Consider the following 23,536-nt stretch of genomic DNA (forward strand, 5'->3'; position numbering starts at 1 on the left):
CCAGCCCCCACACCCGTCCATTTTCCCACCCAGAGCCTGGGAGGAACAGTTTTGGATTATTTCACATTTCTGGATTATCCATGAGACATCTCCCCTCCAGTAAGAAGGATCAAGAGTTTGACATTTTAAACCCTAAGCAGCTACTCCCTGGCCTGCTTCAGATCTGAGGCTCTGCTGCTTGCAATGAGACGCATGGGGAATGGAAGGCCATTTTAATCTTGGCCTGCCTTCATTAGGAAGGAAGAGATGCTGCCAAAAAAAAAAAAAAAAAAAAAGTTTGCTTCATTGTCTCTGCCATGCAGAGCTACACAAGAGCCTAAGGGATTATCAAAGTAAATTTCCTTGAAAAGATGGGGAAACTGAGGCTTAGGGGCAAAAGCTTGGTCAAGGGCATGCGGCGAATTGGTGGCCAATCCAGGAATGGTCCTCCCCCTGGCCTCCTGATTCCCGAGTGCTTCCCTTTGTCACCTTCAGGCACCAGGGGAGCTAGGGTCTGGCAGAAAGGGGGTAACAAGTTTCCACTGACATGACTTCAGGACCCTGAGTCACCCTGGCCTTGAATGGCCTCCCAGAGCCCAGATGGGGTTTTCCAGGAGCCCAGTTAACTCCTCCAGGAAGAGAAACTCCCAGGAAGCTTCAGTGGCAGCGAAAGTGAAGGGTGAGGGGCTCAGACACGCCTCCAGCCTACCCCGCCACCAACCGCCACATCTGGGCCAATTTGGTGACAGATCTGTTGTCCTCAAGTGGGGCCGGTGGTGGCTGTATTTCTGGAGCAGGCTGTTCTTCAAGAAAATGACTCCTTCTACCCTGTTCCCTTTGATCATTTTGGGGGCATTTTCTGTCTTTTATTTTCCTTTTTAAAACATCAAATCTTGAGAATACTAAAACTGACTCCAATTAATGAGGTCACAGTACCTGATAAAAACAGTATCTAAACATTTAAAAGTCTTTAACTGAACTCTCAGAAAAGCTTCAGGAAAGGGACTGGCTTTTCCAGGGTCAAAATCTTGCCTGAAGGTGGTCCCTATGGCTGCAGGTTTGCAGGGACAGTGGGATCCCAGCACCCCTTCTCCGCTTCAGGGTCCCTACCCCACATGCTCCTGGCCACACCTAGCCTATCTCAGGCCACAGATGTTGGAAAATAGCCCTTGGGGGTACCTTGGGAGGCCAAGAGAGGACACTTTGGGCCATCCTGTGAAGCCCTTGCAGAGTGTGTGACCAAGCCGTACTGGCCACTCTCTGGACCTGGCCCTGACCAGGCTGCCTCTTAGAATCAATGAAGCTCCCAGGGAAATGGGGGTACCAGCAGGGCTGATCCTCTGGATAGGCCCTGGGTAGACGACCATCCAATCCGCTTCTCCCTTCACCTGTCTCACAGAGGGCGATGCAAACGCCCACCCTTACCAGCGTATTTTCTGGGAAATAACTCACTTCCTGCCCAAAACACAGTACGAACAAAGGAAATGAAAACTTGATAAACCAAATGCCAGGGCCCCATCCAGTCTATGGTCCTCCAGCCATTTCAATTAACAAGACTCCTTGAACGTCCAAGCTGCCTGCTGAGTTCCCAGCCCCAGCACCCCATCTCCTGAGACTGTCCGCAGCAGCGGATCCCTACTCCCTGCTGCCAGTCCCAGCCTTGCCCTTAAATCCTGCACTTGCTTCCTGCTCACTCCATACGTCTGTCCTTGGCTAAGCTCTGATGTCCTCTCCCCACCCCCGGGCCTTTGCCCGCTGTGCCCACATCCCCAGACTCACCCAGGAACAAAACCTCGCGGTCCAGTCGGCACTTCAGTTGGCACTACAGGGATGTGACGGTGAATGTGTCCTCAGGGTGAGGTTCCGCCATGGGCCCCAGGAAGCCGCTCTTGGGGCCCCCACCCAGGCCGGGATGCGCCTGCGGCATAAAGCCTGGGTACCTGTAGGCAGTGTCCTGCAGGGGCAGCAGCGAGTCCCTCGGCACGGGGGACAGGGTCAAGTCACTAAGGAGTGGGCAGCCATAGCCAGCAGCGGCTGCAGCAGGGCCACGGGGTGGGCCAGGGGCCCGGGCCATCTCCAGTGGCTCCTTGTCGGCCTTGGGCGTGGCTGGTGGGCTAGCCAGGTGAGGGGCACTGAGGCATGCGGCCTCCGTCCTGCCCAGGAAGTCAGCCAGCAGCCCTGTACCCACCTTGCCTTCATAGGGTGGGCTGCGGGCAGCTGAGCCTGGCGGGTACCAGTATGCTGTGCCCTTGCAGCTGGGGGAATCGTAGTGGGGCTGGCCCAGTGGCAGGTCCCGGCAGCTGAGGTGGGCCTGGGCTGCGGCTGGGTGGCCCAGGCTGGCCCCCTGGAGCCCATGCTTGAGGGGCTCGCAGGCAGCCAGCTTTGTGGGCGGTGGCCGCAGCTCTTCCTTGAAGCCCAGTGTGGGCGAGCAGGTGGGTGAGTATGCCTTCTGCAGGCCGGCGTCGAACACTGTGGGTGGGTGGGCCAGCGGTGGGAAATGCTTGCCATCAAGCTCGGGAGCACCCAGGCTGGGCGAGTCGCAGTGAAAGCCTTGGCCGAAGGTGCCATCGGAAGGCGTGGACGGGTTCATGGAGTAGGGTCCTATGAAGTCACAGGGGTCTCGTTCTCCCACGCCAAAGGCCCTCGACTGTGAGGGCAGTGGTGACATGCTGCTGTCCCCACTGTAGTAGTCCAGGCCGAGGTCGGGACTATCCTGGAACAGTGGGTTGACCGGCTGTGGCTTGGGGATGAACTTGGCTTTGGCTGCTGCGCCACCCCGCTCCTTCTTGGCTGAGCAGGCCCCACCGCCCCGTCCACCCCGCGGCTGCCGGGGCCCGGTGCTCCGTTTGGATGGGTAGCCTGAGGCAGCAGCAGAGGCGGAAGTTGGGAAGCCCAGATGTGAGGCCTCGAACAGGTCCACCTTCTTCCGCCGTCCACGGCCCGGCTTGGAGCTACTCTGAAAGAGGACGCTCTGGTTCCAGTTGTAGCCGGGGGCAGATGATGCCTCGTTCCAGTCCATCATCAGTTTCTCCAGGCTGGACAGGCTTGACTGGCCCTCACTACTTGAGGCCTCGCTGTTGGCACGCCGAAACCCGCCGCCACCGACCGGCTGATTGAACTGGGTGCTGTCGGAGGAGGACTCGGAGAAGGTCTCTGACACGGCGGTCTGCTGCTTCACCTTCTGCGGTGTGTAGTTGGAGATGTCCAGGATCACATTGGGCTCGCTGACGTGGCAGTCAAAACTGGGATTGTAGAGCTGACTAAAGGCCTCTGAGGCCCAGTCCAGGCCTCCATAGCCCTGCCGGAAAGGCCACTGAGAAGCCCCCGCAAACTGCCGACAGTTCTCGGGCGAGGGCTGGAAGGAGGAGGAGGAGGAGGAGGCGGCAGAGGCTGCGGAGGTGGCAGAGGCAGTGGTGCCCTTGGGTACCATGTAGCCGCCAGGCGAGACTGTGCTGGCCCGGCTATCACAGCGCAGGGGCGTGGGGGCTGAACCAGAGAAGGGGGTCCCCTCGGAGCTGTTGAAGAAAGAGGCCTTGCTTGGTGGCAGGCAGGGGCCCCCAGTAGGCGGTGGGGCATAGCCGGCACTGTGGGCGCTGCTGGGTGAGGCAGGAAGGCTGTTGCCGCTGCCATAAGCGAAGCTGCAGTCCTTGCTGTTAGCGCAGTCCTGGCCCGTAAAGGGCTTAGCTGGGGCAAATACGCTTTGTCCAGCCCCATAGCTGCTGTACTGGGGCAGGTAGGTGTTGGCGGGCGGGTGGGTGGTAGGTGAGCGGGCCACAGCGGAGGGCGGGGGAGCCAGCTTCGGGAAGGTCTCGGCTGCCCGGCAGTCTGAAGTGGCTGGAGTTAGCCCATAGCTTGCTGCCCGTCCTGGTGGGAAGGTCTGGCGTGTGGGCAGGACAGGCTGGAAGGAGGGGTCTGCCCCAGCCCCGCCGCTACCCACTGCCACTGGGCTAGCCTTGGCTCCCCGGCTGGGGAAGGTGCCCAGGCCCCGCTGGGCAGGCAGGGCGCTGGTGGGTGGCCCTGCATAGGTGCCTGAGGCCTTCCGGGACTCTGGGCGAGAGGATGAGAGGGCAAAGTCCAAGAGATCAGAGGAGTCATCTGAATCGAGCAGCGAGCGGAAGTAGCCGGTGAAGAGGTTTTGGCGCTCCTGGCTGAGCTCGGTCTGGCCCGAGGGTGCGCCCGTGCTGTAGTAGCTTCCACGGCCCGAGGCTCCACTCTCCAGCCCGGTGGAGGCAAAGGCCCGGGCCTCGGTCCCCTGAAACCCACAGTTTCGGCCAGCTTGTCCGCCTGGGTGCCCATGGTGAGGGGCCCAGCCACCACCCTTATCCCCAGCCCACTCGGCACCCGCCTCCCCGAAGCCTGGGCCGCTGGGCACCTGCTCTGGGAACAGGGTCCCATTCTTCCGGGACCGCCGCTTGCGCTTTGGCTTCCCAGTCACAGCGTCCACCTCCCCCCGGCCGCGTTTGCGTGGATGCCCCAACTCAGTGAGGCCAGGGCCCCCTACCCCAGCGGCAGTCACGGCCACCACCTTCTTCTTCTTGCCGATGCCCTCAAAGAAGTCACTGAAGGAGCATCGGGCTGACTTGGCCGCATGGCCCCCACCCCGGCCACCAAACCCGCCAGCTTTGCCCCCACGCCGCCGGAAGCCCTGCACGCGATGCAGGAAGTGGGAGATGCTCTGGGTGTCGGGGGCCTGGTGCACTGACTCTGGCTCGCTGGGTGTCCAGCAACGGGGCGGCGAGCACCGGCCAGCACACTGGCTCTGGCGGTTCAGGAAGGCCAGCTTGGCCAGGACGTCTGAGTACTCGGCCTTGCTGTCGTTGGCATCGGCGGCGTAGGACGGCTGGGGAGAGGCCAGCTTCTGCTTCCGCCGCCGCCGCTTCTTCACCTCTGGCACGGCCATGGTGGCTGCTGCCACAGTGGCTGCCTCGGCCGCCACCACGGCTGGCTCCTTGGGCTTGCCGGGACCCAGCAGCAAGTTCTTAGGAGGGCGGCCGCGCTTGCGCTTGAGAATGATGGGCATCTCCCCTGGTGGGAAGACCACTACCACATTCCGCCCGTTGTTCTTCATCTTCAGCAGTGGGGTGGGCTCAGCCGACACGCGCAGGCCCAGCTCCTTGCCCTCCACGCTCAGGCTGCTGCTCAAGGAAGACACTTTGTACGTGGTCTTGTTCCGCCGCCCCAGAGATACAGGGATCTTGGCCATCTTCACCACCATGCGCCGCACGCCCCGGCACTTGCCTTTGCGGGTAGAGACCACTGGGGTCTGGGAAGATTCCGGCTTCAGCTCTGGGACTGAGACTAGGCCTGGGCCTGGTAGGGCAGGGGGTGGAGGAGGCGGTGGTGGCGGGGGCTCAGCCAGGGCGGCTGCCAGCCCTGTAGGCATAGGCAGAGGCAGGAGGCGGCCCTCGGGTCCGGCGTCTGCCTTGCGCCCCCGTCCGGCTTTCCGCCGGCGACACAGGATCTTTGGCCTATCAGTGCGCCGCAAGGCGTACTTGGGGTGACCCTCAGGCCCAGGGGGCCCGTGCGGTGAGCACAAGTCCAGGCGCAAGGGCTCGGCCAGTGGGCAGTGCCCCAGGGGCTGCTGGGGCTCCAGACGGCGACCTGGGACGTCAAGCAGCTTGGGCAGGGGGTCGAGTGCCTGGGGGTCAAGCAGTTGCGACTCCAGGGAGTCAGGCAGGGTGTCCAGGGCCTGGAGAGCCAGGCCCGGCAGCCCCAGAGGATCAGCAAGAGGTTGCAGGGGTGGCAGCTCCAAAGCTTCCCCGAGCGGCTCTAGTGCCTGTGGGTCCAGGAAGCGGGGCTGGGGGTCCAGGAGCTGAGGCTCCGGCTCAGGCGATGGTGGCTCAAGAGCCTGGGCCTCGAGCAACTGGGCCTCTGGGCAAGTGAGGGAGGCCAGCTCACTAAGGATGTCGGCGTCAGCGAGTTCTGAGTAATCAGTGCCGTCTGGCTCAGGCTCTGGGGGCAGACCTGTGGCCGCAGCCGTGGCTCCGGGACTATGGCCTTGGCCAGGCTGGGGACTGTCCCTAGGCTCAGGCTCAGGCTCGTAGAGGGGGTGGCTGGGCCTCTCCGACTTGGCGTGTGGGGTGGCCCGCTCCTCAGGGCTGCGGATGCTGTTGGCCAGGCTGGGTGAGGAGAAGAAGCTATACTGTAGGTCACCGGGTGGCGGTGCAGGTGGGCGACTGAGTCGGAGCCCACCACAGTCCAGGTGTACACCACTGTGCTGCAGGTCCTGGGAGAGGCGTGTCAGGTCCTTCATGATGTCAATCAGCTGCACCACTGGTCGCAGGTTCACCCGCCCGTTGTCCCAGCAGCGTCGGGAGCTGCTGCCGTCTCCAGCCGGTGTGGGGCAGCGGGCCTGTGAGACAGGACGGGCTGCCCGTGGGGGCAGCGGGTCGTCCCCCTTGGCAAGGACTGGTGGGCGCCGGGTGCTGGGGTCCCGGCGTGGGGGTGGGCGTGGGTTCTCAGAGAAGGCGTGGGTGGAGAAGGCCTTGTCGGGTGGGCTGGCAGGGGGCCGGGTGGGAAGCAGGGGCCGGGGGGTGGGGGGGCCGCCGGGGTAGTACTTGGGCTCCCGGAGGTAGTCAGGAGAGCTGCACACGGCACTGGAAGTCACCACCAGGCCCTGGGGCTTCACACGCATCCTGACCTTGTCCTCCGCAGGCCTCCGGGCGGGGCCGGGGCTGACATGAGGGTGCGAGAAGCCGGGACCAAGACCTGCCAGGCAGGAAAAGCAGGAGGTCCCTTACTGAACATCCACATCCTCATCAGCTTCCCATATCCTTGAAGAGCTCCTGAACCCCTCCCTCCTTCCTGAGGTCTCATCTCCTTACCAAGCTCCCGTCCCCACCCCAAGCCTAATCCCCTTGCTGACTCCCAGCCTTTCCTAAATCACCACATGCACAGTGAGCCCCTCATGGGCTCCAGTTTCACTTTTTTTTTTTTTTTTTTAAAGAGATAGGGAGTCTTGCTCTGTCACCCAGGCTGGAGTACAGTAGCATAATCTTAGCTCCCTCCAACCTCTGCCTCCTGGTGCAAGTGATTCTCACGTCTCAGACTCCCAAGTACCTGGGATTATGGGCATGTACCACCATGCCCGGCTAATTTTTGTATTTTAGTAGAGACGGGGTTTCACCATGTTGGCCAGGCTGGTCTTGAACTCATGACCTCAGATGATCCACCCACCTTGGCCTCCCAAAGTACTGGGATTATAGGCGTGAGCCACTACGCCCAGCCCAGTTTCACTTATTGACAACTCATCCCCTTTGGGAATCTGGCTATGCCCTCAGGAAGAATGGGACCCCTGCCTTTGAGAGGGAAGCCCGTCAGCAGGGTGATCAAACTTAAGAAGGCCAGGAAGTTCTAACAAGGACACAGCCTCCCTCCTTCCTGCCCTCATCCCCAGGCTCCAGGAGAACCCCAGCCACTCACCCTCGGCTCTGCCGCCTGGGCTGTCACACTGGAGATCTCTGTGGGCAACAAGACAAGCAATAGATCTGAAGTCCCTGGTCTGGTGGCCGCAGCTCAACCCCTGCCCACCAGCCCAGCCTCCTCCAGGAACCCCCCCACCACCTCGGTGCTCCCTCCAGTGCAGACACCCGGCTGACCTGGAAGAGAGAGGGCCCCCGTGCCTGGGGGCTCTGCCAGTCGCTGGCTGTCAGCTAGGGGTGCTGTGGAGCAACTTCGGCCTGAGCCCAGGCCTCGGGGCGTGGACAGCGCCTGGAAAGGACCATCGCAGCTCAGGTTTAGTGAGCACCTACTGCGCGTCAGGTACTGGGCTGGAAGCTGTCCAGGCATCGTTTCATTTAATTCTTCATACCAATCCTGTGAGGTAGGGGCTATTAATAACCCCATTTTGCAGTTGAAGAAATGGAGGCTCAGAGATAAAGTAACATCATTCATTCATACACTCATTAGTTATGAAGTACCTACTTTGCACAAGGACTGGACAGACAGATACCAATCAGATCATTACAAATGAGTTAATTACTAGCGGGATGAAAGCTGCCAAGAAAAGTGAAGATGGCTGAGGTCTGAGCAGTCACACTGGGAGTCAACAACAATAAAAGCCCATAGTTTGGTGACATTTTCTGTCGCCAAACACTGGGCCAAGCACTTTATATAGACTATCTCATCAAATTCCCCATACAAACTTGAGATCAATATGATTATCCTCCCCAGTCTTACAGAAACTGTCCCTTGGAAGGTGGTAAACATGACAAAAGCAAGGATATCTGTCCTTTTCACTGCCATAGGTATCCCCCAACACTCAGAACCGCACATGGCCTACAGCAGTGTTTAAAAAATGGCTGTGTGGCCAAGGCACAGGAGCTCACACCTGTAATCCCAGCACTATGAGAGGCTGAGGCAGGAGGATCGCTTGAGTCCAGGAGTTCGAGACCAGCCTGGGCAACATAGCATGACCCCATCCCTACAAACTTTTAAAAATTAGCTGGGCATGGTGGTGCACACCTATAGTCCCAGCTACTCAAGGGGCTGAGGTGGGAGGATCGCTTGAGACCGGGAAGTTGAAGCTGGCTGCTCTGAGCTATGATCAAGCTACTGCTCTCCAGCCTGGGCAGCAGAGTGAGATCCTTTCTACAAAAAATTAAATTTAAAAAGTTTGTTTTATGAAGGAACAAACAAATGAAGTACACAGAGCAATCAACCCCGCTTTTTCCCTTAAGGCTCTTTTTTCTTCTTCTCCAGACCCAAGAAGGATGCTGAGGGAAGGACCCAAGAATGTGAAAAGGGACATTCTCTAACCCTTCTTTCACCTTCATCAGAAAAACTCTGCTGCCCCATCCTACCTCTCGCCTTATCTTAGCCCCTGCTACATCCTCTCAGAGCCCTATCTATTTCACCTTCATAGTACTTATCACCATTATAATCAATTACTTGTGTGACTGGCTGCTTAGTGTGTCCCCCATCTCAAGAGTGTGGGCTTTTCAGAGGCAGGGATCATGTCTGTCTTGTTTACTGCTGTATCGCCTGACCCCAGGGCCTGGGCTATGAATACTATATAAATATTTACCAGCTGACTCCCTGAGTTGGTCAGGGCAGAGCTGGGATTTAGATCCAGGTATGTCTGACTCCAGGAGTCTGAGGACTCGGGGCCGTGGCTGATCCTAGGAGCTGGGATCTCAAGGAGCGGGTAGCTGAACGGGCCCCAACACTGTGAAGCTCTTGAAGACTGACCTCGATCACTGCCTAATGTTTGGCTCTGACCTAGTACTGATCCCTGGGGCCTACATGCCACAGACCCATGTAGACTCTCCCCAGCAGCCAGGGCTGTCACCCCACAGGAAGACTGCAGCGCTGACTCGGGGACAGGAGAGAGCAGAAAGAGACACTTCTCTGCTCCCTTTTGGGGAATGGCTATTTGCAGTCTACAAAGCACCTACACGTCTGTGGCCTGCTGAATCCTCACAGCAGCCTGAGGGGCATGATTTATTATCCTCATGTTATAGGGGAAACTGGCTCAGAGTGGATGTGTAACTTCCCTGAAATCACATAGCTAAGTGGCAGGATTCCTCATTCTGCCCTAAGTCCAAAGCCTCCTTCCACTCCCAGCTCCTGCAATAATCCTTCAGCCACTTCTGAAAATGCTCCTTCTAGTGCCATGGTCTAATTTAAGGCTGGGAGGAACCTTAAAATTATCTAACCCATTGGCTTCCAAAGACTGGGCCTGGGGGAGCTGTGTAACATTCCAGATACCCAGGCCCTAGTCCAGGGGAGTGACTCATAGATGTGAAGGGACCTCTGGGAACCTGGATTCTTAACCAGCTACCCCAGTGGGTACACTTTCTAGTGCCATCTCATGCCTCTCCCATTTTACAGATGAGGAAACTGGGACCTGAAGAGGGAACGTGACTTTGTCTGAGGCTACAGAACGGCACGGGAAGGGACCCTTCTGTTGCCCACCCAGGTGGAACATCCCTGCGTTCACTGTTCCTTCCCTCTTCTGCAGGTTCCAGGCCTCAGCTCCTCCTCATTGTCCCACCTACTGGCTCACTCAGGGCTTTGCTCTCTCCCAGGCCTGGCTGTGGACCTGGCCCCTCCCAGGTCAGGCTCTCTCTAGTCCAAGAACTTGGAGCACTGTTGCTGTCGCAGGGAGGACAGTGGGTAACACCCTCACAAATGAGAAAAGGGGTTCAGACTTTGGAACCTCCAAGTCCAGTTTCCAACAGTGTGGCTGTGCCGTGGCTCCTGGCGCCCACTCGGAGGTGCCTACCAGAAGCCCCCTCCCTCCCTTACTGAGGGTCAGGCTAGCCGAGTCTTCCCCACTCTGGAGACCTCCCAGCTGGGGCCTGAGGGTGTGACCTTGGCAGAAGAGAAAAACCTCCTCTCCGGTGGTGGCTTCTGTTCCACCCACCCGTGAAGACCTCTGGGCGTGTCCTCCCGCCAGGCCTCCTGAGGCTGGTCACTGCTCTCTTTCGAAGCCTCCAGGATCTGAGGGAAGCAGCTGGCTCCCCTCCTCACCACACCCCCGTGGCCATTCTCTTGGCCCTCTCCCAAGGGTACCACCTAGTTTTGGTCTGTGGACAAAGTCAAAGGGGTCCTTCTGTCTGCCTGTCTGCTGCTGGGTCAGTGTGTCTGAGTTTGCCCATGGGGACACCAGCCGGTTGGGAGGGGGCTGGGGGCCCCAACCTGCTGTGCACAGTGCCGGGAAGCACCAGCCCACATCCTTGAGTCCCCAGCCCCACCCTCCCCCGCTGTGGCTGTGACCACCCCACCCCTTCCCCAGCCCTCCTTCCCCTCCCCCACGCACCGCCTCCCCAGGGGAGCCAGGCTGCCAGCCCCAGCTCTCACTTCCGGCCTCATGACCCTCTCTCCAGCTTGCACACTCCTCCTCCCCCACCATTTTCCTCCCAGCCTGGTTAGAAGGCCTAGGGATGTCCTCAAATGGAAAACACTGCTTCAAACGGGCCATTACAGGTGCTCTGAGACCTTCCCATCACCTCCCTTCTCCTCCAGGGGCCTTATCTCTCAGGATCTGCCCCTCAGGGACTAGTCATCACCTCTCTTCACCTCCTTCCCTTCAGCTACCTATCCGCCCACACAATAACACCTGAAGATCTTCCAACCTGATCCCAGGCCCAATATCATAACAAAAACAATAATGGCAGTAATAATGGCAGCTGTCACTCATTTGGCATCATTTAAACAGAGGCACAGAGAGGTGAAGTTATGCCCTTAAGGACAAACAGCCATCTCATTCAGTTCAGCTGGTGTCTGAATTCAGGTTTGTTAGGCTTCTCTAAACCAAACTGCTTTGCTGTCCAGAGATTCAGCCCCTCCCATGCAGCCTCCTCCAACTGTCCTAGTCCCAACCATCAGTTCTAATTTTCGACTTCTAATCTATTCTCTCAGCTTCTAGCTACCACCTCCCACCAACAGCCATTCAACTATATGCAGTACTCTCCCTCGCCACTAGGTGTCCCCTTGGAGCCACTGATGCCCCCAAGGGGAGCTGGCCCTGCCCCGCCCCCTGGGGCCATCAGGCACCCCACCCCCCCGCAACCCCACCACAGCACAGCACAGCACTGCACACCCCACCCCACCCTACCCCCAGCCACACAGAGCTCCTTTGTGCAACCCTCGCCCACCCCCTTCCTGCCCGGAGCTGGGCACCTGGCAAGCAGGTCTGCCCCAGAACCGCCCCCTGCCAGCCCCCTGCCCTGGGTGCCAGGTGTGCGGGCGCCACCGCCAGCTCTGGCTGGACCCGAGGGTCACCCTGCCTGCGGCCCTCCCTTCCTCCCTCCGAGGTCACCCAGGGACTATGCTTCCCGCCCTGCTCCGCCCGCCTCCCCTCCTGCCCTTGGCCCTTCCAGACTCCTGTCCTTGTCTTTCCTTCTGTCTCCCGGAGGACTCCCCTCCTCCAGCCCCACTAGGCCCTCCCAGCAGCCTCTCACCCCCGCCCCACCTCCTTCCCCAGAGAGCTCCTTGTTCCGCCCCCCACCTCCCTCCCCGCCCAGGTCTGAAGAACTCCTCCTCCTGGAAAGTTGCTGCTGGAAAGGAAGTGACTTCAGCGATTTGGCCACAAGGCTGGGCACTGCTGAGCCTAGCTCAGCTCAGGGCTTGCCCAACCCACCTCCAAAGCACAAATGGAGCCACATGGGCACACATCACTCCCACTGTACGTCCAGAACCCTGAGCACGCACTTCGCCAGTGTACACACAGATCCCCATGTGCACACACTGTATACCATCGCAGTGTATTCAGATCTTGTCTATACACACATCTCTCCAGTGTACACTATCACCCTTGCACACACACACACACCATCCAGTTTGGCACACACAGTATCCCCACACCTGCCCAGTACACACCCGGAATCCTGCATATCCATGCTCTCACGTACCACATACACAGCCCCTGAACACCCCCCAGCCCAATCCTTACACAACTCTTGCATATTACCCCTGTGCTTGGAAGGACAGAGCCTTCCACACACACCAGCTTGCACACAAGCTTGAGTGCCCTATCCATTTTCAGTTGGACACACACAGCCGTGCACCCTCCCACAGCAGTATTGCCCCACCCTTACAATCCCAGGAGGCTCCACCCCCAGACCTCAGGCCCCAGGAATGCTCCTTTGGAAGCTGGGTGGGGTCCCCAGGCAGGCTCAACTCTAGGAGCTTCCTGGAGCCAGAGGCTTCATGTGTCAGTTCAGGGAGTTGCCTCTGCAGGGCAGGGCAGCTTCACCTGGCTCTGCAGCTCCTGAGCCTGGGTGGGCAAACCTGGGCCAGGAGTAGGGAGGCGGGTCCTGCCACTGCCCCCGCCCCCTCCCTGTCCAGTAAGGACATCCTAGCATACCTGGGCTACCCAGGCCCTCCCAGCACCTCACCTTGGCCTCCCAGTTCTCTGCTTCCACAGACTCCGGTAGAGAGGTGTCCTGGGGGGTCAGCAGCTGCACACATCAGGCACTCTGGTTTCCAATTCTGCCCTGAGTCCTGGTCATTGTCACAACCCCTTTCTCCTCCCAGTTCTCTCAGGTCATCAAGGCGCAGGGAAGAGTCCTCAGGCTAGGAGGTAGGACTCACTGTATATCCATGAGCCTCAGTTCCCCTTTCTGGATAATGGGGAGTTTGAGTAAATGTTGGGTTAATACGTTTTGATTCTGTCAAGAACCTCTTTTTGGCCTAAGCTGGGAGGGAATCCCTGTTGGGACTGGGAGGCAAGTCCCCCTGATCCCCACTTCCTGGGGGTGGCCCAGGCCCAAGCCTGACTTCCCTGCACACTGTTACCTGAGCAGGCTGTGCAGACAGGGCCGGCTCAGCAGGAAAGGCCTGTCTTCATCAGCATCTCCAGGGTGGTCTCTGCAATGGCCTGAGCGTCGCCCCACACTCGGGGCCCTCTGCACACGCTCAGCTGGGTGGACTCTGGGGTCCAGGCCAATGGGTAGACAATCAGGCAAGCTCCCATCTGTGGAAGCAAACACAGCACCCCAGAGATAAGCATGGACACAGGGTAAGCCAGCCACACAGCAGGGTGCAGAGGGACACCAAGCCAAGAGGCTCTCCTAGATGGAGTCCCAACCAGCTCCAACCTCATCCCATCAACCCACTGGGGAACTGTGAGCCTTTTTTTTTTTTTTTTTTTTTTTTTTTTAAAAGAGAGATAGAGTCTCGTCTCATTTTGTGGCCCAGGATGGAGTGCAGTGGCATGATCATAGCTCACTGCCACCTTGAATTCCTGGGCTCAAGTGATCCTCCTCCCACCTCAGCCTCCCGAGTAGCTGGGGCTACAGGTGTGCACCACCATGCCTGGCTAATTTGTTTAAATTTTTTTGTAGAGATAGGGTCTCACCATCTTGCCCAGGCTGGTCTCAAACTCCTGGGCTCAAGCAATCCTCCAGCCTCTGCCTCCCTAAGTGCTAGGATTACAGGCGTGACGCACTGTGCCTGGCCAAACCTGTTTCTTAGAACCCCAGGCTCCTACCGAGAAGCAACGTTTTTTGCGCATCTGTGTACGCACATGTGTACACACACACACATACACCACAGTGGAAGGAACCTGGCCTTTGAGATTCAGACAGTCCTTGGCTCAACCTTCATTAACTGTGTGACTTTGAGCAAGTCAGTCAACCTTTCTGGCTCTCAGTTTTCTCATCTATAAAATGGGAAAAGTGAGATCTTACGAATGGGGAGGAACATCTGGGGAAAGTATAAATGCTAAGACTTATTAACAACGTAGGTATGAGCGTTGCTGTTCAGAGTGATGGTGGATGCGAATTTCCACAAGGGTGTATATGCAGCTGGTGTTTACCCATCTCCATCGGTAACTGGTTATGTCTCTTGTTTTCTTTAATAACCATGGCCCTCCTCACCACCCCCCTGCTTCCTGCCCATTTGTCTGCCTCCTCAAGGTCTGAACTGGAGCCCAGAGGGGGTCTGGGAACCAGGCCTCACGGACTGCTTACAGATTCTGGTTGCCTGGGAATTTGTATGTGTGTGATCGAGATTCTGCCTGTGCAAATGCATGTCTGTCAAGCCTCAGCTGTCTGGGTAAATACACCTGTATGTGGGTTCCTGGGTCTATTCAGCCTGTGTGCTGCTCTGTATTTCTGTATGTCCATGTGGGTACATGTGGGCTTAAGCATGTCCATGTGTGGGATCACGTGTTTGCTCAGTTGCGGCTGGTGTGGTCAGCTGTGTGTGTGTACGTATGATGCCAGGATGAATGTATGTCTGGATTTGGTGTCTTCAGTCATACATGTAGGTATGTGCACTTTTCACGTTTCTTTCTGTTCAGCTTTGTGTGCGTGTGCGTGTGTGTGTGTGTAAGTGTGTGTGTGTGTGTGTGTGTGTGTGTGTGTGTGTAGCTAAGCCTGTTTGTAGCGTGTGAGGACACAAGGAAGCATGTGAGGATGCAAGGATGCATGCGTGCCTGTGTGTAGCCAGGTGAGCCCAGCCGTGGCTGGGGTGTGAGCATGCCTGGGTATGCACACACTCTGCCTGGCTCTCTGCATCTCGCTGTGTCAGGAGCCAAAGCGGCTCCTGCCTGTCTCAGGGCTCTCTGGATGTGTGTTTGGCAGGGGGTGGGGGCGTGCGGCTGATCCTCTGCTGTCCCTGCAGGTTTCCAATCTCGAGGCCTGTGACTGCAGGCGCTGGTGTCACTGTGGATCAGTGTTGCCTCCCTCCCACCTCTGCCTTTCTCTGGGTTTTCAGGGTCATGGTGTGGCGGTGTGACTGGCCACGGTGTCCCTGTGGGTCTCTTTCACCGTGGGTCAGTATATGCGTGTGTCCATGCATGTGTGGATTTGGGTCCCCTTATCTTTGTGTGTCTGTGTACCACCGCGTGTCTCTGTGTATGTCAGTGGGTCCGTGTGCTATGTCATTGTATGTCCGTGCCAGTATGGCCGTGTGTCAGCGTCAACATGTGTGAGCAAGTCTGTGTGCCATAGTGTGTCAGCACAATGGTGCCCCAGTGTTTGTGTGTACCTTTGTGAGTGCTGTGAGTGCGTGTGTGCATGCATGTGAGACACCCTTTGTGAGACAGTGTGTGTGTCTGTGTCACTGTGTTTGTGTGTGCCTGCTTTTCTCCTCCCTCCCTCTCCCTCCCCTCCTCTCTCTCTCTTTCTCTCTCTCTCTCTCTCTCTCTCTCTCTCTCTCTCTCTCTCTCTCCTCTCTCTCTGTAGGAGCCAGACAACTCCCCAAGCCTGGATTAGGGACAATTTATCCACAGGCAGAGAAGGAGAATTCCAACCTGCCAGAGCCTCCCTCCTCTGATCTGTCCCCCCTTTCCCTGTGGTCGGGTGGGCACAGAAACACAGCCCGGCAGCTCCCAAGCCCTCAGGGAGCCCCCACCTTTGCAGCTCCCCAGAGGCCAAGGAGGAAGGAAAAGATGGAAATCTGGTTGGCCCCAGAGCCCTCCAGTGGGGGTAGACTGGCTGCCCCCCCCAACCAGGCCCCCACAGCCCAGCTCATCTTGGCCCTGTTCTCCTACATATGGTGGTGGTAGGTGGGGGGAGTCTGCATGGGGAGTCTGCTTGGCCCTGGGGGTTGGAGGGACTTGAGGAGCAAAGCTGCCCTCAGCCCTCCACAACCTGATACTCCCCAGCAGATAAACGTCATGCCCTCACCCGTTGTAAATGAACTTCCAACAGTGCCCACGCAGGCTGGGGGAGCCGCTGGGAGGCAGAGGACAGCGTGGTGGGGGGCATGCGGCAAGGGGGTACAGGGGCTGGGCTGGGACTAAGGCTCCCTTCACGGTGCTCCAGGCGCAAGGCAGAATCACATGTTTCCCATTAGCTGCTCTGGCCTCCTTGTTCAGGGGGTGTTGGCTGGGGGAGATTTGTTCTGGTTGCAGACACCAGCCGAGACCACACAAGAGAGAGAGAGAGGAAAAGACAGAGAGAGCAAGCGTGCCAGAAGGAGAGAGGAAAAGACAGGAAGAGGGAGAAAGATACACAGGGAGACACAGAGACACATGGGGAAACAGAGACAGAGAAAGACAGAAACTGGGAGACCGGCACAGGCACAAACACAAAAGCGGAGACAGACTGGTGATGAGGGGCTCTCGGACTCGGGGAGGTGCAGAGGAAGGTAGAGAGAGGCGGGGGAGGCCTTGTCAGAGGCTGCCGGGAGGGGTGGCTCAGGCCCAGAGTGAGTCTAAGGCCAGTACGGACCAAGGAAGGGCGCCAGAGGGGAGGGGGCACAGGGAAGCGAGCCAGGCAGAGATGGGAAAGGCAGGGAGAGCAAGGACCAGGGATTTCTGCAGGAGCTTGAGAAAGAGGCGGTGAGGCAGAGGCAGGAAGGGCCGGGGAGAGGGGCCGAGGGGACGCCTGTGTGGGCAGCAGACAGGCCGGAGCTGGGGTGTGTGGGCTGGGGGAGTGGACGCGCCTGAGCTGGCGGGGCGGGGGCGGCCAGTGCGCGGAGCCTCCCGCCTCCTGACCCTCGAGCCTGGGAGAGATAACAGGCCCGAATAGTGCTGACTTGCGGTTCAGAAATCCAATATCCTCGTCGGTGCACTGATCGACTACCTGAGCTCCCGGCCCTCGCTGAGCTGCCCCGATTAATCCTGTGGCTCTACAGCCTTAATTAGTTTAACAGTTTCAGGGGCAGGAGAGGCAGGAAATAGGGTCCCCAGGCCCTCAGGGGCATAGCCCCCCATGCAAACCCTGCCTGCTTCCCCATCTCACAGACACACACCTGCCCTGGCCCCAAAGGCCCTTCTCCACATCATCTGAAAAGTGCTGGGTCCCTCCTCCTGGGGAACAGTCCTACAGGCTAGCATGTGGGTGACAGGGCAGATCATGCGGGACAGAGTGCTCCCCAACCTGCACTTGTCCCTCTGTTCGGGGTCCCAAGTGTTTCCTCTGGCCAGCCCTTTGGGGCTCTGTGGTCTGCATGGGAAGGCCCCACCAGCTGCCAGCTCCATATCACTGGGCAACATGTCGTCTTTTTAGAGTGAGACACGAGCTCCCAAGTTACTGACGACTTCCCAACAGCATGAGATAATCACACATGCCACTCCCCACAACAGCCTGCGATGGGCACATGGTGACATCTCACACACACGACAGCCAGAGACAGGCGCACAAGTTGGTGACAACCCTCCTAACGGGATGAACTAAGCACATAACCTGTCGCTCTCCCCAAAGCACAAGATGGGCGCACCTGACATACCCCGACGGCATGGGGCAGGCATCTGTCACCCCCCCCCACAGTGGCAGAACTGATACGAAACCAGGCCCCCCACACCCACTAATAGGATATGAATGCACAGAGAACCTGTCACATGGCTGACCAAGACACACACACACACACACACACACACACACACACACACACACACACGTCACGTCTTCCAGGTGTGAGAAAGGCATGGACCTCTCCACCCACCACACAGCATGAGGCAGGGACACAGCGTCACCCCTGCCTGGGAATCCTCCCTGCAGACTATGGGATGGGTACAGGACATGTCACCTCTCCGACTGCCTTGGACAGGTGACAGCCCACCTCACCCCTCCCCCATGATTGTCACCAGCCCGGGTGGTGCTGTCCCTCTGCCTGCAGAGGCGTCACAGCTCACAGGGCATGAATGTCACCCCAGCATTGCCAGAGCCGCACACAGCCACACATTGCCCCAGTGACAAACACCGCTGGCCCCAGAGGAGGTGAAGGCACACAGGGCTCTGGTGTGACCTTGGTCCCTGGACACCAGGAGGGGAGGTGCTGTGGCTTCCTGCCCAGTGGCGGGTGCTGGGGGAGAGGAGGGCTGGGGAGGAAGCTGCCTGGGCACACAGACTACCTGGAAAGGTCACCTCCCCCGACCCCTGCTCCACTCCATTTCTCATTGACTGTAGTTGTACATCTAGGGAGGGGGCAGAGTGAGTGCTGGAGGGAGGGCTGTCCTGAAGCCTGAGGAGCTGTTCCTCTGAGACTGCTTAGAGATCAGTGGGGAGTAGGGGGTTAGGGGTTGCTATCACCATGTGCTCACTGGGGAGGGGAGGGGATGGTCTGAGATCCCCGTAGCTGCCAGGGGAGCCCTTCTTCCTTACCAAGGCCCCCTCTCCAAACTTCAGGCCACAGAGCTGGGGACAAGGAGGCCAAAGTCCAGGGACATGACTCACCCAGGGAACAGGCCCAGCCTGGCTGGCCATAATGGTGAAGAAGGCCAAGAGCCAACAGGCCCGGGTTCCAGTCTGAGCTCCTCCCGGGCCAAACTGGGTGACCTTAGAGCAGCAGCTCAGCCTCTTTGGCTTTGGGGAGGGGGACAAGGGCCATGGTGAGAGAAGTTCCAGGGTCAGAGAGAAGCAGCTGAAGCTGGAGACCAGCAAGCAGCGCCCTCCAGGCCACAGGAAGGGGACACAGCAGGCTCCAGCCCGCACTCCCCTGCTTCCTCAAAAGGAACCTCAGCTTCGTCATCTGTGAAATAGGGACAACAGTGCCAGCCTCGTGAAACAAGGTAGCACAAAGTGGGCAGCTCCTCAAGAAACAGGAAGCTTCTTAATGAAGAGAGGGAGAAATAGACTAAGAGACTTGCCCAAGCCACAGAGCAAATTATGATCGGCTGAGCTCAGTCTCCATCTCCTGGCTCCCCACCTGGAGCTGTGGCTTTAAGACTGCTTGGAGGTCCAGTGTGGAGGGGGAGAGGGGAGATGTTGGGGTGTTGTTGGATGCAGTGCCTCCCTGCTGCCCAATGAAGACCAATGAATCGGACAGGAGTCCACCATAGCCCACCTTTACCCTAAACCCTACTTGGCCCAAAGCTTGGACAAGATGAGTGGCTCTGAGGGAGAGAGGCAGTCCACTCCCTCTGCCCCCTCCCATGACCAGCAGCAGCACCTGGTGCCTGGAAGGACTGGAGGATCTGAGACGCCAATGTCTTGGGCCCCTCGTTTTACAGGAGCCCAGAGAGGGAAAGGCCTAGCCTGAGGTCACACAGCATGACCAGCCTGTAACGCCTGACCAGAGCCTAGCAGAAGAGCCTAGAGTCCTAGCCGGGGGCAGCCTCAGAGCAGAGTCCCTCTAGCCCCTTGGGGGTGGCTGGAGCTGGGGGGCCCTGGGGGACTGAGCAAAGCATGGCGACAGATGGCCTGCCGAGGCAGCGGCGATCTGGGCGGCTGGCAGGCATGCTCGCTCCCGCGCAGGGAAGCGGCTAATTTTAGCTGAGGCCTCGATGCCAGCTTTGTTCCCCCCACCCACCCGCCGAGGGGGCCCAGCATGCCTTGCGTGCAACCTGCCTCCCCCAGGCACCCCTACTCCCCCTCCTGGCCCCTTGGTGAGTAGTGCCCAGACCCCAGGATCCTAGAACGGTCTGCCTGACCAGGCCTCACCACACCCAGAGGCGAGGCCTGGCTCCCCCACCCCAGGCCTGTTTGCCCATGACTCCAAGCTCATTCCATGAAGAGGGGCGAGGGAGGAAGGACAGAGGCCACTGCCCAGACTGGGAGGGAGGACTGGGCAGCAGGGGCTGCCAGTCTTGAGGGGAGGCGGGGCACTGTCCTCCACCCAACCCTTAAGGAGACAGGACCCTGATTCTACCCGTGCTCTTGACAAACACATTCTGTCTGTCTGGTGTCCCCCGGTGCTGGTGAGAAAGGGGCAGGAGTCACTCCAGTCTTTCCTTGTTCCTCATAACTTTGACTTTGCTCCAGGAACTCAAAGCACTTTAAAGACGTCAAATATGGGGCAAGGATAGTATCCCTATGCCGTTTCTGGAAACTGAGGCATGGTTTGACATTGCCCCTGTTTTAGCAAGGGAAGGGACAAATCGCAGCCATCAGTGAGGCCTGCTCTCTAAAGAGTTTCTTGGACCAGTTTAGCTCCTGGACTATCTTCTGCTCGTACCCTGGGCTGGTGGAAGGTAGACTAGATGGATGGAGCCCATCATCTAAAACCCTGGAAAGGCAGACACACACTCTTGGTTCCTTGGTGCTCCACTCTCTGCAGGCCCTTTAACCTTGCACCTCCCCATTTCAGGTTCAACCACACAGGCCCAATGGGGCTTCCAGGACGTCTGGCCCCTACTAAAAAGAGGGATCCTTCAGGGTGACTCTGGAGCCCCTCACCCTGCACCAGCTCCCTAACCTGGTAGGAAATAGAGTAAGGAGACCTGAAAGGCCCAGCCCTGAAAGAAAAATATGTACTTGGAGAAAACAAGTCAGAAGAAAGAGTAGGGGTGGGAGAAATCAAGGCAGAAACTCAGGTCCAGGAGGAGAGAGAAAGACGAAGGACACCGAGGCAAGAGAAACAGGGCAAAAAGAGGCTGAAAGAGAAAACGATCCAGAGGGAGGGGCCGAGAGCCAGAGGAGCGAGAGGGCGAGCAGGCCGGAGGAAGGAAAACAGCAAGAAAGAGACTCAGGAAGAGAGAGAGAGAGACAAGGAGGAAGGAAAAGACAAAGACAGAGAGAGGCAGGATGATGCAGAGACAAAGACACATGCACGGGGGGGAAGAGATGGAGAAGGAACCTGAGGAGTCTGCACAGACAGGCAGAGGCACAGAGCACCAGAGACCGGGAGCCGGAGACAGAGGGACTGACACACCCAGAGCCCCACAGCGACAGTCGGAGGGTGAGACACACTCAGATGGGGTGGGAAGAAGGGGGTGACACTAAGTGTTAGACTGTGGGGGGAACCGCAGGAGTAGACAGAGGTGAGGAGGGAGGGGGCGTGAGGAGGAGGAGGAGGAGGAAGAGGAGGAGGAAGGTGGGGGGATGTCATTGCCAGAACTGGGGGGTGGGGGGGCAGAGGACAGAAATGGAATGTGGGTCTGGGCATGAGGCTCACAGATGCATCGGCTCTGGTTTCAGCTGGGGCAGTTGGCTGCTAGGGTGGGGGGAAGAAGGAGCAGAGTTGTCAAGGGAGGGGCCTGTTGCCATGGTGGCAGGCACGGCAGGGGCACAGTCTGCTGGCACTTGGAGCTCTGGGCATGGTAGGGGGCTGACTGAGGGGGAAAGGCAGGGTAAGGAAGAAGCCTCACCCCTGCCCTCGAGGCTCTACCAGGAAGAAAGTTTCCAGAGAGCCACAGAGACACTGGGGGTGGGGGGAGGGCAGCTCTGGGCCCTGCCCAACCCTGGAGGCTGTGAAGCGTGCACCGTTCTGCATCCCAGCTTCCTGCGTGGGCCTCAGGCTGGCCCTGGGGACCCTCCTCTCTGTCCCCTCCAGTCTAGCTGAAGATCCTGCATGCTGCTGCTTGCTGCCGCCGCTGCTTGCAGGGGAGCAGCAAGATTGTGAATTCAGGATCTGTAATCCTAACGCAGAGCCCAGGCCTACCGGGCTCCAGTTGCCAAGGCGACGGCGGGTCAGAGGGCAGCGCGGGGCGCCCGCTCCTCCAAGTCAGAATCCCAATTGTTAAAGCCCAAGAATAAACAGCTGAAGCGGCCGTCGGGGGGCCAGGAGGGGGGCTGAGGTCTGCATCGGCTCAGTGTGGTGTTGTCAAGCGAGATGTCACTAATTGTCTGAAGGAACAGGCTGAGGCAGCTCTTAACTGCTTCCGTGCCACCGGAGACACCTTGGCTGCCTGGCCCCATCCCTGGGGCCTCCCAGCATTCTTACTGGGCCAGGCTATTGGTGGGGGCAGTGCTGGCCCAGCATAATCCCTGCCTCCCTTGCACTGTACCGAACCCCAAATACTTGTGGCTCCCAACCCTCCTCTTTGCCCAACTTGGAACCTCCCACCTGCAAGCTAAATCCTTATGTTCCCAACACAAGCACCCCCAAATCACTGGGCCCACAGTACTCCTCTTAGCCTAGAACTACCCCTTTGGCTTGCAAAAGCCCTCCCGGCTCCCCATCACCTCTCCCCCTTGCCAGAAGTTGGGGTTCTGGCCCAGATGCGTGGATTGCAGAGGAAGGCAGGCCTAGGGCTCTTCCAATCCGTGGGGAGGGATGGGGAAGGGTAGAGGTCCTCCTATCGGGAAAGGTGAGACCGAAAGCAAGTCTCTGGGCAACTCCCCTCTTAAGTCACATACCCGAACCAAAGGCCTGAAGGCAGCTGGGAAACCTGGTCTCCAGCTTTGATGCTCCAACTTCCTTGATGTGTGACTTTGGATGCAGTGTGACTATTTCTTAGAGGGGTCCGTGTCTGTAACGCCTGACCCGAGGAACTCCCAACCCAGTGGGTGGGAAGGGCCCAATAATACAAGGTGGACAGCCAGCAGAAACGCAGCCCATAAGCCGTTCCATGAAAAACCTGGAGCAGGGAGGGATACACAGCACACTGCCTAGCGGACAGCAGCTGGTGCTGGCAGTAGTGCTGGTACTGCCCTTCCCACAGAGGGCCCTAGAGGGTGCAGGTAATCAGCAAAGAAGATCGGAGGGTTGGTTTTGGGAAGGCTTCCAGCAGAAAGTGGTACTTGGCAAGATCTGGGGCAGGTGGGCAGGAAGGTGGAGCACTCCAGGACAGAGGTTTTGTGAGGAGCTTCACGGAGCAAAGCAGCTCGGTGTCAGGTCGCCCGTTCAGCCTCTCCTAGACTTGGAAGGGCGAGGCCTTCAACGGTCTCCCCGCCCCTTAGGCCGGCCCTGCCTCCTCCTCCACCTCCTGCCGACTCCACCCGCGGCGCGTCCGGAACACCGGGAGCGGTGCCGGCGAGGGGGCGGGCCGCGCGGGCCGGGCTCCCGGAGATTGGTTGCACCTGGAGTTATGTCGCGAGGGGCGGGATCGGGGCTTCGGACACGCCCTCTTCCCCGGACCCCTTCTCCCGGCCCCGGCCCGCGCGGGTCCCCGGGAGGGGGCGCTCCGCTCACTGCGCCCCTCAGGTGGGGGCCTGCGGTGGGCCGGGCCGGGGCGCTGTCCGTGGGCGGGGAGCTGGGCGCGGAAACAGGGGATCCCCCAGAGAGCGCCCAGCCCAGCCTGGGGCTGGACGCGTACAAAAGGCGACTTGTTCTTTCTCGGGATGCCTGCGCCTTCTCAAACATACCTAACAGCCGCACTCCAGGGACAGCTACACCCACACAGCCGCACAAAGCCTGCCAGGGTGGGGTGCGGGGGGCTGGCGATAGCCCCAGAAGTTGGCTGTAAGAGCCCTGTCCTCGAACCCTCCCCTTGCCACATACTCAAAACCACCTCATCCCATCTCATCCCAAATAATCTGGATACTACCCCCCCCCCCCA

The 23,536-nt window shown here is 58.7% G+C and overlaps 1 protein-coding gene across 10 annotated transcripts in view; it reads right to left on the reverse strand.

Moving 5' to 3' along the window:
- The window catches only part of AHDC1 (AT-hook DNA binding motif containing 1), a 72,262-nt gene that overhangs the window by 11,996 nt on the left and 36,730 nt on the right, over positions 1-23,536 (reverse strand). For 6 of the 10 annotated variants that reach the window (XM_039474017.2, XM_039474016.2, XM_074380341.1 and 3 more), the window contains 5 exons: positions 13,222-13,399; positions 12,822-13,046; positions 7,578-7,689; positions 7,402-7,439; positions 1,759-6,687 (listed from right to left, as the gene is read on the reverse strand). In XM_039474017.2, coding sequence (XP_039329951.1) covers positions 1,802-6,613 — 4,812 coding nt within the window. In that variant the 5' untranslated portion in view covers positions 6,614-6,687; positions 7,402-7,439; positions 7,578-7,689; positions 12,822-13,046; positions 13,222-13,399 and the 3' untranslated portion in view covers positions 1,759-1,801. Of the gene's footprint in view, positions 1-1,758; positions 6,688-7,401; positions 7,440-7,577; positions 7,795-12,821; positions 13,047-13,221; positions 13,400-16,058; positions 19,602-23,536 lie in introns of those variants that run through there. The other 4 variants (XM_074380344.1, XM_039474018.2, XM_039474021.2 and 1 more) reach the window with 4 other exon arrangements.

This window comes from Saimiri boliviensis, chromosome 11 (genome assembly GCF_048565385.1).
Source record: "Saimiri boliviensis isolate mSaiBol1 chromosome 11, mSaiBol1.pri, whole genome shotgun sequence".
Classification (NCBI taxonomy): domain Eukaryota; kingdom Metazoa; phylum Chordata; class Mammalia; order Primates; family Cebidae; genus Saimiri; species Saimiri boliviensis.